This window comes from Nanorana parkeri, unplaced genomic scaffold, assembly GCF_000935625.1.
Source record: "Nanorana parkeri isolate BGI_ZX_2015 unplaced genomic scaffold, ASM93562v1 scaffold1310, whole genome shotgun sequence".
Taxonomy (NCBI): domain Eukaryota; kingdom Metazoa; phylum Chordata; class Amphibia; order Anura; family Dicroglossidae; genus Nanorana; species Nanorana parkeri.
The window spans coordinates 347962-363516 of record NW_017307578.1 but is presented as its reverse complement, the minus strand read 5'-3'; the positions used below and the strand labels follow the sequence as shown (position 1 = coordinate 363516).

Below are 15555 nucleotides of genomic sequence, written 5' to 3'. Positions count from 1 at the left end.
GTTAATATAATTAATAGAAATAATAATAATTTTTTTTAAAAACGACGCCCACCAACCTGTCCGCTTGCAACAAACTCCCGCTGCAAAATGGCATTCTGACAGATGCCGGTAAAATATAAACTATTGGGCGGAGCTGGAGGTGATAGCTAGCTATCTCTGCCCAACTGTTTACATTTGTCCGACACCTGACAGGACTTAGCTGTGCGAGCCATGATTGGGCAAAGTCATCATTACTTTGCCCAATCATGGCTCTCACAGTGCACTGTGCTGTGATTGAGTAATGTCTTGCACCTGACCTGTGGTCAGGTGCATTGCTTTACCCAATCAGGGCTTCATAAGTCACTGTGCGGTGCGCAGTGCCTTGTGGGACGCTCGGCGGGTGACTACCCCTTCAAACACCCTGATAGTTTGTGTGTTTGCCGATAACACGAACTGCCGATGTTCGAGTCGAACTGTTCTTCGACTCGAACATCGAGCACATACCCACCTTTCATGACCAGAGCTTTTTGGAACACAAATACCCAGACCAAGTCTAACAGTATCAGTATGCGTCAGTCAACTTGACAATAACTCTATGGCTATTTGTTCTGTTTGAGAGGGGGTCTGAGAACTAGAAAAACACCCACTTGTAATCTCAGTTGCTCTGCTGTATGGTTAATTAGCATTCTCACAGCAAATGGGCATTTTACTTTTGGAATTATAAATTCGCATTGTGATCACAAAGTGGCTAAACACTTAAAATACATCATGCAGTCATTACTTTCCTCTAGTTTGGTTTCAATTATTTTGTCCTTTATCAATAGGCAATTCTAGTTTGTTGATTTTATTTAGAAGAACCTGCATTTACCAACATATTTTTACTGCCACATTTTATTTTTAGTAGCAGTTTTAATAGCCTTGAATTGCATCCTTACAGCTCTTGCAGGCCAAACCCCAACTATATCCACATTTACCCCTGCCAACTTCTGCTCCCTAGTTTGTTTATCTTGTGCACCTCTTTTGCACATCTTTTTCTTCCTTTATGCTCCTGATTCGCTCAACATTGTGACCATTTATTTCCCCAGCAAAGCTTCACCTTATCAATTGAGGTGCAGCCTTTCTATTACATAAGCTTGTATGCATAAGCTTTAGAATATGGATTTTGAATTTAATTCCATGGACAATATGTAGCTATTGTGGAAACTGATTGAGGGAAGCAGAACTTGTGGCGAGCTCAAAGGGTATATAAATTGAGTTGCAGCATTTATAGCAGATTGGAAATAGGGCTAGATTGGTTAGTGAAAGATTGCAGAGAAGGGATTTGCAGAGGCTAGAACGGGATATGATTAGAACACAAAACAATATTTTAGCTGTATCATGCACAAAAAAGAATGAATCCAAGAGATGTAATTTAGTTGAAGACAGCTGGCAGTTGCCAAAGCATTAATATGTTTAAAGAATGAGAGTTCCTTGCCAAAAATAACCCTTTCTTGATGATTTGAGGGAAATATAAAGAAAATAACTTTTGTTTTTTTATGGCCGAAAAGTGCAAATATGTTTACATCATGCACCACAAGGTAAAGTTATGGTTGTGTTTAAAGTAGCAAGAGCTGCTGTTTATTCTTTTTTAGTATTGTTGTACCGCAACATGTGGGCAAAGGGTCTACCATGGTGTAACCAAGTTGGGCTGTCCAGTTCTTCAGAAATCTCCCCAGTGACAAAGGCAGCTAGCTTTATACAGTGGTTAGTCTATTCTCCTAAGTTCACCGGGATTGGTGAAATCTGTTTTTCCTGAAATATGTTTCTCGTGAAATGACAACATTGTATGATAAGGTCTATGATCTATGTTCTTTGATAACTGCTAGTTGCAGTCCTTTCTTGCATTCTAACACTGTCCACTATCCTCTGTATACATTACTTACAGATATTTTGACATCAAGCTATAGTTTTGTCTTTGTTATTCTTTCAACTTCAACATGCCTGTAAGCTTAGGTTAAAAAAATGTGTAAAAATATATACCCTAACCCTAGGTATAACTTCTCCAAATTCTCTCAATTAATAGCTGTGCTAATGTAATATTTGTTAAGACTTGTGTAAGATTTGTGTATTCTGTAGATGTCAAGGCACTAGCTAAAGAAAAGAAATGCACTAAGCTTCAAATGTCCTTATGTAAACGGATACCACATGCTTTTTCTAGACTGAAATTGCAAGCCATGGTGTCAGTCCTGCCCATTTATCTGTTTTTAAACTACCACATGTATCCCCTTCTGCTCTTGTTCACCATATAAAGAGTAATTGTTCTTCAGTTCAAGGTAAGAACTGGTAGGGCCTATTGAGATAAGACAGGATTTGTGCACAGGACAGTTCTACATTTCTGGCAAAATCAACAGGTATTTTATTTTTCATCCATTGAGCGACATATGATTCAGTGACATATGGGTTATACTGCTGCCTATAAGAGGTTTTGAACACTGACAGTCAATATTTCCACATCAACAGCTTTGGAGGCCTTACCTAGACTCCACTAGACCGGATGATTGTGGGGTCTGCCTGGAATGTGACCTTCGAACACTGGGCTCTGCTTGTGGAGTTTTACACACTTTAGTTTAACCCTTTCCCTGCCCGGGACATACGGCATACGGAGGAACAAAAGTGTTCCCGGCTGACCAGGTCCGTATGCCGTACGGACCTGGCATTTACAGTTCTGCTATAAGCCTATACTAGAACTGTTCCCCAGACTGTCCCCTTCAAATTAATAGCTGTCATCAGCGGCTCATCACCTGCTGATGACCGATATTAACGAAAATACCGGGCGCGCCCCCCACCGTCACCGCTACAGCCGGCCGCCGGCATCTGGAGCCCCTCATCCCGCTCCAGGGCTTAAGGGGGCGGAGGAGCGAGCAGCGGCTGGCCGCAATTCAGGATGGCCGAGCGGTAAATATACCGGAGCCGCTGTCATCCTGTCAGTTTTCGGATGACAGCGGCTCTGTGCGTGGCCGAGCGTGGGATCGATAAATATCATTGATATTTATCGATCCTCCTGTGCAGAGCAAATACCGGAGTGATTGTCTGATCACTCCGGTGTTAGTACTATGTGTCCCCAGTTATTTACAATGTGTCCCCAGTTATGAATGAACAGGCTGTGATTTACATCACTTCCTGTTCATTCATACATTTATGAATGGGGGGTAGCACTCACTACAGAGGCTCCTCCGCATTCATAAGTTGGTGATAGTAAATATTTTTACTATCATCAGTTTCTGAATGAATGGGAAGCCTCTATAGTGAGTGTTTCCCATTCATTGAGTGCTGGGGCTGCAGAAAAAGAAATTGAGGACTCTGTGTCCTCAATTTCTTTTTCTATTTCAAAAGGGAAATGTCAGGGGTCTGTTTAGACCACAGATATTTCACCGTAGCCCCTCCAACAGTAAAATTAAGTAAAATTAAATAAAAAATGTTAAAAAAATGAAAATGATAAAAAAAAAAATGTTTAAAAAAATTAATGTGTAAAAAAATTAATTAAAAAACAACCCCTCCCTCCCCCCACACACATAACATACACGTGCACCATATTGTGGTGTACACCATGCACATGTGCTGCAGTGCGTTGTTAGAACGTATCGCAGTGCATGATTTTTTTCTTTAAAAAATACATTAATTTAACTGTGGCAGCTCATGGCAAAGCTCTGTGACGCATGGCCGTGCGTTGTGATCTTTGTGTTGCAATAAATATACACCTGTATCATTTTATCACAACACAAACACCAACACAGCGTAAAAACTATTTTTACCAGTTTTGCATACCTTCATTTTTTTTACCTTTTCGCAAAAAGGCGCAATTTCAAATGTGCAAATATTTGTTATTTATTAACTCAATACAGTTTTATCTTTTAGATTTAGTCAGAAAATATTTGTTTTTGTGCGCTGATACTGATTTTAGTGTGTTTTATCAATTGAATTGTGTATTTTTATCGGTTTAACGTTAATTTGAGAAACATTTATCGCGCAATTATCGCAGGGCCTACAAATTTAGTACCACCATCTTTTTTTTTTTTAGTTTCAAAAGGGTTTTTATTTTTTCAAACCACCATCTTTTTATTCTACCGGGCCTGCGCTTTCAGAAAATATATGGTTTGGGGGGTCTTTTACAAACGCTAGCAACGCAGCAGTTGAAAATCAAATCAATGGGAAAAATTGCAAAAATGGTGTGGCCAGCTGAGGTGCAAAGTGTTCCGGAGGGTTTGGCAGCGAAAGGGTTAATGTGTTAGTTTGTGGCAGAGCACTTTCCAGGACCACAGTTGTGGGACAGTCTCTGACAATGTTTTATCCAGCATTATTAGTCCTGAATTGAATGGTGGAAGTAAGAGTCACAACACATCTAAAACCTGTAGGAAAGTTTACTCTTACAAAAAAAATTAGGCTAAAGCCCTCAACTTTGTATAAATTGACCAGTGGCAAAGCAGTTTTATATTACAGTTTCTGAACTTTTTTCACATTACCACACTGATTTTTTTTTTTAAAGTATAGTAAAATGTCAAAAGAGTGCACCAGAAAAACCAGAAACCCCACATTCTCTGACCCCCTGCCATCCCTGTATCACCCATTATTTTCAAAACATTCAGGTGAAAGGGCAGGCAAATGGGGAAGGACAGACAGCAGAAAACATTAAGTGTACCACCCTACAGCCATGTCTGCCCTTCCCCAAATCTTCATTCAACTGTTTCACATATATCAAAGAGGCAGTATGGGGATACTTTTGGTAGCTGGGTTTAATTACCTCACTAGTGGTGAATGGCACATGAGTTAGTGTAATGACCAAGAATCCATTTCTCCTTCTAATCCTTCCAGACACAGAAAGGTCACTTGTCTGCAAGTGCTGTTAATTCACCCCTTCCCTCCACCTCCTCACCCCTAGGCGTGTATGGGTTGGGGTGCTTGGGGTAAGGAGGAGGAGTATGTAAGCAACTATAGTAGAGTGCAATTACAAATTAGAGTGTATTATTTCAAAAACAATGGCCAGAAATATTGTGTAGTCAATGCACAGAACTTATGCAGCTTTAGAAATTAGAGTGTATTATTTCACTAGCCAGAACTATTGTACAGACTCCATGCACACTATGGAAGCAGTTTTAGAAGGCCAGCTTTAGTAGGCCTCAGTTAAAGAGGAAGAGACTAAACAGGTTTTAATGAAGAAATCAATGATGCGCACTATGTAAGCGGTTTTAGTAGGCCACAGTTTTAGAGGGACAGATCAGGCAGGCTTTATTGTGAAATAAAAATTGGAGTGTTTTATTTCCCATGCAACAGCCAGAAATATTGCACAGACTCAGTCCTATGCAATGTAAGTAGCTTTAGTAGCCTGCAGTTTCAGAGGGAGATACCAGACAGGTTTTAATTTAAAAAAAAAGCTAAATTGAGTATATTATTTCAAAGAGAAAAAAAGCTACAAAAAGTGTACAGACTCAACGCATACTATACCAGCAGCTTTAGTATGGTGCAGTTAAGATGTACAGACCAGGCAGATTTTATTTAAGAAATCAAAATTAGAGTGTATTTTTTGGTTTTTATTTTACAGAAAAAGGCAGATAAATTGTACCGTTGATGCACACTATACCATGTAAGAGGTTTCAGTAAGTTGCAGTTTGACTGAGTGGTCAAGCAGGTTGTATTGTGAAATAAAAATTGGAGTGTTATATGTCACATACAACAGTCAGAACTATTGTTCAGTCCTGCTGCACAGTATGTAAGCCCTTTGACTAGGCTGCCATGCAGCACATTTTGTGCAGGTGTGTTGCAATAACTTGGGATTTTAACATTTGTTACCACAATGCACATGTTTATCAGTCTTGCCAAGATGGTAAATGAACAGAAAGACTGAAATACTAATCTTTTCTTGAGAAATGGTATCCAGTTTTCTTCAGTGATGTATGTATGTATGCTTTGTTGCTCAGTCATATGATCTCTGTTAAAGAGGATGGTCAAAGTCACACTGCCTGATCCTCCTCTTAAACAGGATAATATAACCACATGATTTTGCCCGAAAAAATTGTGGTCATCACTGAAGGATCTTTCAGGGTCCTCTAGAAAAGGCAAGTATTTCAACCTATTCTTAATTTTCTAAATATTTCTATAGTTTATTCATCCCAATAAGACTTGACATAGTGTTATGCTAATTTTTAAGTATACATTCACTTTATATCACATTAGTTCATTTGATCTTAAATGTGAGATTAAAGTAAATAAATGATGTATACTGTATAGAAAAAAATGCCACTGTATTAAATGAATGAATAACATTGTCTTTTATTTCAGATAAATCATGGATGCACACTCCTGAAACGTTATCAAAACATTTCATTGCATACAATGCTAAAGTAAGTACAGTATACATTTCTAAAGCCAGAGATAGTTGTATATTTATAAATTTATTGAAAGTCATACGAGACACTGGGTTGATTGTTAGATAAACATAAATAGGTTATGGGTAGTAGATACAAAATATATAAATAAAACTACAGTTGTACAGCAAGCTGTCTTATTAAAAGTACATTGATAAATTGAGAAGTCAGTGAAATTGTTGGTTATGTGTTATGTTATAGATAAAGTTTTGTTGAACAAAGTTATACTTATCGCAGGAATATTTGCATACTCTTTCTGTATAACCGATATGCCCCTGAAGGGGGTGGTTATGTGCTGCTGTGTCTCCATAGATACTCTCTCAGCTCAGGCTCCCTCACGTATACTCACTGTATGTCCTCTATCCCCCTCCAACCAAAATATTTTAAGCCATCATCTCAAAATAGATAAATCTCTGGAAAAATTTTTATGAAAGTTATTTCCTGGAACGTAAAAGGACTGCGCTCCCCTCAGAAGCCATATATGGTGCTTCGACACCTGAAGCGCCTGAGTATACAGATATGCACCTTTCTGTAACCTGCAGATAGTATGTTTGTTTCATTTTATTTTGTAGTTTTATATGGAAAAAATCAAATAAAAATTGTTTGAAAAAAAAAAAGTACATTGACATCAATTTTGTAGTGATTTATTACTGGTATACTGCATATTACCTCCTTTTTCTCAAATCTCCACGTATACAAGACATGGCTACAAGCCCCGATGACTACAGCATACAGTTGTATTTCACCGTTTATTTTAAATAACCTTTTGGCAAGGTAATGCATATCTGAATTATACATTGATACTAGGGATATTAATAATCTGAGAGCTCTTTACATGTAGGTGTGCTATTGTTTGCAAGTATTACTCTTCAAAATGTATTGCAAGCCATCCACTGGGACTTTTACAAGTGATGCAACACAACTAAGTGTCATTTGTGGGTAATAGATTATTTGATGCAACAGTCACATATATCTTCTGGCTTTCTTCAATATTTCCCTTGTGTGCAATCCACTTACTTAAAATTGTTTGTAAGCAGAACTGTTTGAGCTGGCAGTAGAGTTCACAGCTGCTTCAGGTGATGCCAGCAGTGAGAAAGGCTTGTTCTTAGATCTTTTGCCAACGGGCAAAATAACTGCTCATATAATGACAGTTTAAGAGATGCAATCCTGACCAGCCAATTACCTTGGGCGATATGAATGCTTTCACTTTTTTTAGCAATTCCTCCTGCCAAGAGTGAATGAGCGATCTGAAGTGAAGTGAGCCGAACACTGTTCGGCTATGCACTTCAGGCTGGTACGGCTGATTTCTTACATCGGCTGAAATCAGCCGTACATCGGCTTGCTTCGCGTGGCTTCGGGTCGGCCGAACATGCTCAGCATGTTTGGGCGACCCGAAGTGCAGAAGGAGTTCGACTCACGGAGCCGTGTCAGAATAGAAAAACAAAAAAATTGCCCATTGGAATGCATTGCTAGATTCCTATTGGCTATTTCAATTTGCAATAGCCAATAGTAAACTAGCATTGTACTGATCTGATGATGGACCTGATGGAGAACTGCAGCAGAGTACAATGCTAGTTTACTATTGGCTATTGCAAATTGAAATAGCCAATGGGCAACATTTGTTTGTTTGTTTTTTCTATTCTGACATCGCTCGTGTCAGAATAAAGAAAAAAAGACACAGCAGTGTTTCTCTCCTTGGCGGCCGGGAACAGGAGACTCCCGGGGCGCAAGGGAGAGTTAGCTGTTTGGAGATCAGTGTCCCGGGTTAGCAGGTAACCAGGGACGCTGATCTCTCTGAAAGTTGCCGGAGCCAGCCGTAAGATCACGGCTGGCTCCACCCAGCTGTCAGAAGCAATGGCCGGCCGCTCAGCCAGCTTCGGCTTTCAGCGCGGCTCAGCCGAGCCGATGCATATGCGTTTGGCTCGACTGAGCCGCGCGGCCAAGTTCGGGAGCTGTACGGGCTATTGTGAATAGCCCGTACAGCACCCCTTGGTTCAAGAGAACCAAAGGGGTCCTGGGGCCGAAGCTAGCCGAAGGATCGGCCGAAGCTACGGCCAGATCCTTCGGCAGCTTCGTGAATAGACCCCACTGTGTTTTACAGCTAACAGATTTAAACATTGTTTTCTCCCATAATAAGGATGACATGATTGTTGGATTTCTCCTAGGCAGTCCTCAGTAAATGAGGCTTAGATTACTGTTTAGAGAGAGTTAAACACCTTCTAAGTATAGCGGCTGATAAGGTGCCCATACACCTTACAATTTATCTGCAGATTTTCTGTGGTCAGATGGAAAACAGATTGGCCCAGTCGGAGATTACTTCATCCACACAGTTAAGTGTAGATGGAGGAATCTGTTGCACCTTTTCCATCCGACCACAGAAAATCTGCAGATAAATTGTAAGGTGTGTGGCCAGCTTTACACTAAAAACCTCAATTTACTATATTTTAGTGAGTGGCACAAATGTGAACTAAGTAAACTACTGGGTAATGTTCCTCTGGTACATACGAATATATCATTTTAAAGATTAGGGTTTAATACTTTAAACATTAGAAAACTTTGAAACATTAGGCACATAGCTAAGTACACATATAGAATACACATACTGACACTGTGTATCTGCAAAAGAATCTGTAACTCTGCCCAGGCATTTTTGTGATTCATATCCCTCTGCCAGACATCAGCCATGAGCATAACACCACTTTCTCTGTTGTAGTTAAAGAGTAAAGAAGTGTCACCTCTCTTCCTGCATTCGGCTGACTGGTGAATGAAGGAGTAGCAACACAATGTCATCCTGTTTGTCTTCTCGTTCTGCTCTTTTCTGTCAGTATGTTCCCTTTCAGCAATTTGCATTCAGCAGAGCCTATTGCACATAGTGGTCTCCTTCCCTACTGCACTGCCGCTGTACAAGGGATGGCAGGAGACTGCTATCAAGACAGATCTGAGAAATTAGTTTTATGTAAAATTACATTGAAATATCTTTATAGAAATTCCCATTTGCAATAAAATGTGTTGAAATTTAAAGAGACACTGTCACCTTTAGCCATTAAGAGCATTGTGACAGTGCCTCTGTAAATGGCATCCTACGACCCCCATATACTCACCTTACCTGTGCTCCCTCATAGCTCTTTGCTAAATCCTCAGCTGCTGCTGCTGCAATTAGCATATCAACAACCTGGGGGAGCGGTGATGTCTCTTCCCCAGTCACATGGCAGGATTTGGCTCATGCTCCCCTATACTTGAACATGCTGGGTATTCTTGCTGGAGGCAGACGATAACAATGACATGACAGAAACGCACACTGGACTAGAGCAAGACTCAAATTGGACGTTACCATTACACACATGCAACCTCACTTGCAGTGACAGATGACTGAAAACCACTCACAATACAGACGCAGACAGTGATTCATCAGCTACACCACGTGAGTATTGATTTAGGTTAAATAAGATACCTCCCTATCTAAAACATACAGAAAACATACAGACTTAGACGTGGACACAGCTACAAGACATGACAACATAGGAAAAATAATACAAGCATTACTAAAATACTATAGACCTAATGGTCATGACTGAAGTTAAATTAGTCCCAAGTGATGGATCGCATAAAACTTGCCTGGACAGACTGCACAACTAGACAAGCTGAACAAAACCTAGGGACGGGTATGGAGGGGCAGGGGCCCACAACCAATGAATAGAAACACACAATGTGAGGCATCGGGTGCCTGAGTGAGGGCACTAGACCTCAGACAAGGCCTTGGAACACAGAGAGAGATGTACCTGGGAGTGAGCCAGGGGAAACCACAACATGAGGCCTCGGGTGTCTGAGCAAGGGCACTACAGCTTGCACAAGGCCTGGGTACCTGGAAGTGAGACAGGGGGAACACAACATGAGGCATCAGATGCCTGAATGAGGGTACTATACCTCGGACAAGGCCTCTGTACGCTGAGAAAAGAAATGTACCTGGAAGTGCACCAGGATCGGCCAGAACACCGCAACCGAATTAGCAAATCCAAGAAGAGTATTGGATATTGAAAAGCACAAACAAGGCAACCTAGTCAACACATAAAACCAATTAATAATACCTTAGCTTTGTGAAAACACCTGAAAGGAATGGGTTAGGTTTTCTTACGTGTTCAATGAGTTGTGAAACCGTAAGCCAATATGGCTGAATAGCAATACAAATAACCAATAACCACCCACTGTCAAAACCCTCCTACATGTGTGTGCATATACCAGGTGGGTCAACCACCTCAATACTGAAGCAAACACCAAATTAAGGCAATCCATCATGCCCCTAGTTTAAGCAGAGGGGTTAAATCTCTCAAAGATACATCACACTTGAGGGCAACACAAGTAAAAACAAACAGGGTTTCAACACAACACATGACAACATGTAAAGCAAGATTTCAACTAGGGATGTTCAGACACCAGCATCTATATCGGTGCCGATACTTGGCATTTTCAACTACCAGGGTCATATCGGCCGCAGCTGCGGCAGGACCTCGACACCCCACCACTGTTCTGAAATTATTCATCTGTATTGTTTTAGAAAACTGTCACACGACACTAACAAAATGTATCAGTAATGGTATCTGCCAGTACTTAGACAAGTATTGGTACTTGTACTCGGTCTGGAAAAAAATGGTGCATCCCTAATACCAAAATGAAACAAGTAATACATTAAAACAGGGGTGCACCCAGGAGCCCCGTAGCCAATGCACATTAAAAATAATATTTCAACACAATTCATATAAAATATGCAATATTTCAGCGCAACACATGGCATCATAAATGGCAGGATAGCCACAACGCATGGCATCATACATTGCATGATTGCACGAGATCATACACGGCAAGATTGCCACAACGCAGAACATCATACATGGCAGGATTGCCACAACACATGGCATCATACACGGCAGGATTGCCACAACGCATGGCATTTTATGTGGCAGGATTTCAACACAATGCATGGCATATCGTAGTACCGGATATCAATAAACTGTTCCTTTTTTTAAAGAACACATGACTAGTTTACCAAAAGTGGCAGTGCGGCCTAATTAACTGGCAAGGTTAAGTGGCAATTGAAATGCTATAGCATAACTATAATATGAGTTAGTAATGCTGCTAATCTTGGGCAGAATAATGTACACTGAGTGGCCAGATTATTATGACCCCCCCATCAGTACTTAGTTGGGCCGCCTCGTGACTCCACGAGATGTTGAAAGGTGATGCGAGGAATCTGACACTGCACTGTTGCCCTTCTGTTGTCTTGTACCAGTCTTGCCACTCTCCGTTCTGCCCTAACATTGACTAGTCGCTGACGGCCACAATTCGCACGTTCAGACCCAGATTTTCGGCTGACAGTCCAGTCTTTAAACACTTTAACAACAGCTGCTCTTGAACATTTAGGAATTCTGCTGTTTTGCTGATACTCGCTCCATGGCTCCGAGCGCCAACAATCATCCCACGTTCAAAGGCTGTTAAATCGCGTTGTTTACCCGTATCTTCAGAAACAAATCACTTCTACTGTCGTGGTAAATAACCTGCTTCCCTATTTATAATGGTCTGGCCCTCTAGCAACTTCAGCGCCAAATTATAGCTAATTATAGCTAATTTGCCTACAAACGTCAGGTGGTCATAATAAACTGGCCACTCAGTGTGTGTGTGTGTGTGTGTGTGTGTGTGTGTGTGTGTGTGTGTATATATATATATATATATAAGAGAGAGAGAGAAATCACTTTTCTACAAACATAACCTATATGCATTTATGTGGTATTCTGTTGTTTTCTGTTGTGCTTGTTGTTCTTTTTATGGCTACAATATGTAATTCTGTTCCTTTTATGTGTTGTACTGCTTGCGTATAATGCAAATCATTACAATACAAAGCATGTATGTCTGTTCCATCTGTGGCTGTTTACAGAAGATAGATTTCCTGGATGTAGGTATTGCTGATTTTTCAGGCATTCAGTTTGTGCTACCTAAATATCAAAATCCCTCTGTTGCAGTTTTCAGGTCACGGTTGTGTTGTAACAGCGCAGTACACCGCTCGTGAAGCACAACAGCCTACTCCATTAGATTTCTGGCTTTGGCTCATTACTCCCGAAGGTGTTACTGGGTGTGCTTTAACCCTGTCACTTATTGGAATTGCCATCCTAGAAATGCACTGGGGACACTTTCTACAGGGTAGTTAGCTTTGTGGTTTGTAGTAAAATGCAACAAACTACAGGAGCTAATAAACAGTAAACGGTCAGTAAAATAGCAATATCCATGCAAATTAACCTTAACGCCATATAAATCTACCATAGATTATAATAAAACAAATTGATTCGATAGCTAAAGAGATAAAGAAATATATCATGCAAAACAAAATAAAATGGTCGTTAATACAGCTCATTGCCTTAGTTCCGTAGCCTCTTCTAACAGTGTACCCTGCTAAAATCGGCTGTTTTAGTAATTATTTAAGCACTTTTTTTGTGATTAAGTTTACAACTACAGAACACAATATATTATAAGAAATCTTATCATGTTTCAGTTTACACTGATTGGTTTAATCAGCCTACTTAATGATAAATCTTCTTGACAGAGTCTTAAAAAAAGATGATAAAATAAATGGCAAAAGAATGAAAATTTTCTAGTATGGTATAAATTATGAAAGGATATATCTGCTATTGCTCACACATAATAGCTGGTAGATTTCTGTAAGCTTATAGGCCCTTGCTACACTGATACTAGCTTGTCTTGATTCCATCTTGTATGGAAGACATCTGTGTTTTAAAGGGAGACTGTAGTGGTTTTGCTAATTTAAAAAAAAATATTTATCATTTTTATCATTATTTTTATTATTTGTTTTACATTTTTATTTAACAAATTCAATTTTAATACAGGGTGTTCTCATGCCTCAATGGGTGCTAAGTTGTTTAAAAAGAAAGTCTTGCACTAGCTGTGCACTTATTAACTGCTCCTTTAGAATGAGAAACTAGACAGGGCCCTCCAAAAAGGAGTGTCCTTCCTCTGAGCTCTTCAAATGACTCATTAACCACTTCTTGACCAGCCATTGTAGTAAAACGGCCTGTAGGGGGAACAGTTTTTCTGAGTGGACATTTAAAATTCTCCTAGTGTTCACTGTTGGCATGTGTGGCGAGCACTTTAGACACTTTATTAAACAGAAGAGATCATAGCTAAAAGGCCCAGATACCTTCAAAGTGGCTCTGTGCTTTGTGATCATTGTGATTGCCAGTCACAGTTATCATGAATGTAAACATCGCTAATGTTTACATTTGAGGTACCTCCCCTTCCTTTCAAAATGGAAGAAGGGGAAAAATAGTATTGCACTAATGATTGTTGTATTTTTGTTTATTTACCGCTCCTAGCATTGAAAATTCACCCCGAGCCAGACTCGGGATTACAGCCAGGGAGGTTAAAGAGGAAGTTTACCCATCAATATAAAGTCTCCCAAAACAGTTACAAAACAGTTACTTAAAGCATGCCAACAATCAAGGTTGCCAGAGTGCTTATTGTAGCTCTCACCTGAACTTCCAAGCCCTTAAATGGCTGGTGTCATAGCCAATCACATGTGCAGCACCATGGCAATCCAAATATTTATTTATTTTTGTTTATTCATGACATTTAGCCTATGAACACAATATATTTTCAGTACAATGCAATTTCATCCTGCAGGAAACATCTTCCACTAATAATGGAAGACTTGCAGTTGGCTTCAGTGGGCGTCTTTTGAGTACACCTTAACCACTTTATTGTCAGCATGTTTCTGTCAAGTAAAACTTAATTCAGCATTCCTCAAGATCTTAGTGCTTCATCTAAACACATAACCAACAATTCTTAATTTCCAAAAAATTGTGGCAAAATATAAGAAATACTAAAAATGAAGGGAAGCTTGTTATTTTTCAAAATGTTATTTCTTGTTTCTTTCATTTATATCGTAAAAAACAAAAACTCATTATTAAATAGCACCAAAAGAAAGCTTAATCTGTCTCAAAAAATGATATAAAGTTCATAAAGTTCATTTGGGTGCATTGTTGTATGAACAGGTAATTATCAGTCAAACTATAACAGCAATGAAAAATGACCTGGAAAGGAAGGATGTATGACATACTGATACTGTGTGTGTAGCCTGGTAATCCTTATATTTTTGCCTGTTTTCTAAACTTAGCAGTAACACCTCAGTCTGCAACCCCAGAGTACCACATTCACACTTGCTAGACTTGACACCGCTGGCTGCAAATGGTTAGATACAAAATTTTATATACAATATTTTTAATCTATTAAAAAAATGTAAATGTTATTTCTTATTTGTGCATTTAAACCATATATTGACTCTGTATCCATCTCCATCTTTATCACAACGCTGTGTGTAAAATGGCAAGAAATTGAGATGAGCAGGGTTATTCACAGAAGGGTGAAGAGTTTGGAGAAGGCAGGAGAAGTGAACAATCTAGAACAACATAGCTGAACTGGAAAGTGAGCTGAATTGGAGAATTTTTCCACATCAGCTATGTTGTCCTAGATTGTCCACTTCTTCTGCCTTCTGCAAACTCTTCACCCTTTTGTGAATAACCCTCATGGAGTTAATATGCTTTGGTAGAACAAGTGCTTCCAGCTTTTTCATTTTTCTTTGTTTTTCTTAATAGGAGGGATTTCTGATGACATTTTTATTGTCTATTTTAAATCGGCTTCTATTATATGTGAAAAACATCTGATGTGGTTTATTAATGTAAGGGTTTAGCCAAGGATCAATATAAAGCACTGTGTACATGTGAAAATAATTGTTGACATCTATACCCAATATAATTAAGCAGCTGCTAGTGGCAGATATTCTATATACCTTATTTTACTTCAATACCCATTCCATTGTAACACAGGGCATTTTTTAATTATTCTGTATGTATTGTGAGGTTGTGAAGCTGTAATCTATGATGTGATCCCTATTATAATTTTTTACCCCATTAGCCTCCATGTATGGCAGAATATAAGTAAAGCCACCCCTTTGCTTTCAGTACATTCCTTGTGTGGTATTTAATATATATATGCAGCAGTACATTTTTAGTAAACATCATCATCCTAAAGTGTATATGTGTATATAGTGTAATGGAGTGCCAGTAAAACCTGCCAGGTTGGCAAGAAAAGTGATTGAAGGAAGATACATTTCTCCACG

At 39.4% G+C, this 15555-nt stretch overlaps 1 protein-coding gene across 1 annotated transcript in view; it reads left to right on the top strand.

Annotated features, from left to right (window-relative positions):
- The window catches only part of GULP1 (GULP, engulfment adaptor PTB domain containing 1), a 159109-nt gene that overhangs the window by 3904 nt on the left and 139650 nt on the right, over positions 1-15555 (top strand). The window contains exon 2 of the mRNA XM_018569239.1: positions 6292-6353. Within this exon, the coding sequence (XP_018424741.1) occupies positions 6292-6353 (62 nt within the window). The remainder of the gene's footprint in view (positions 1-6291; positions 6354-15555) is intronic.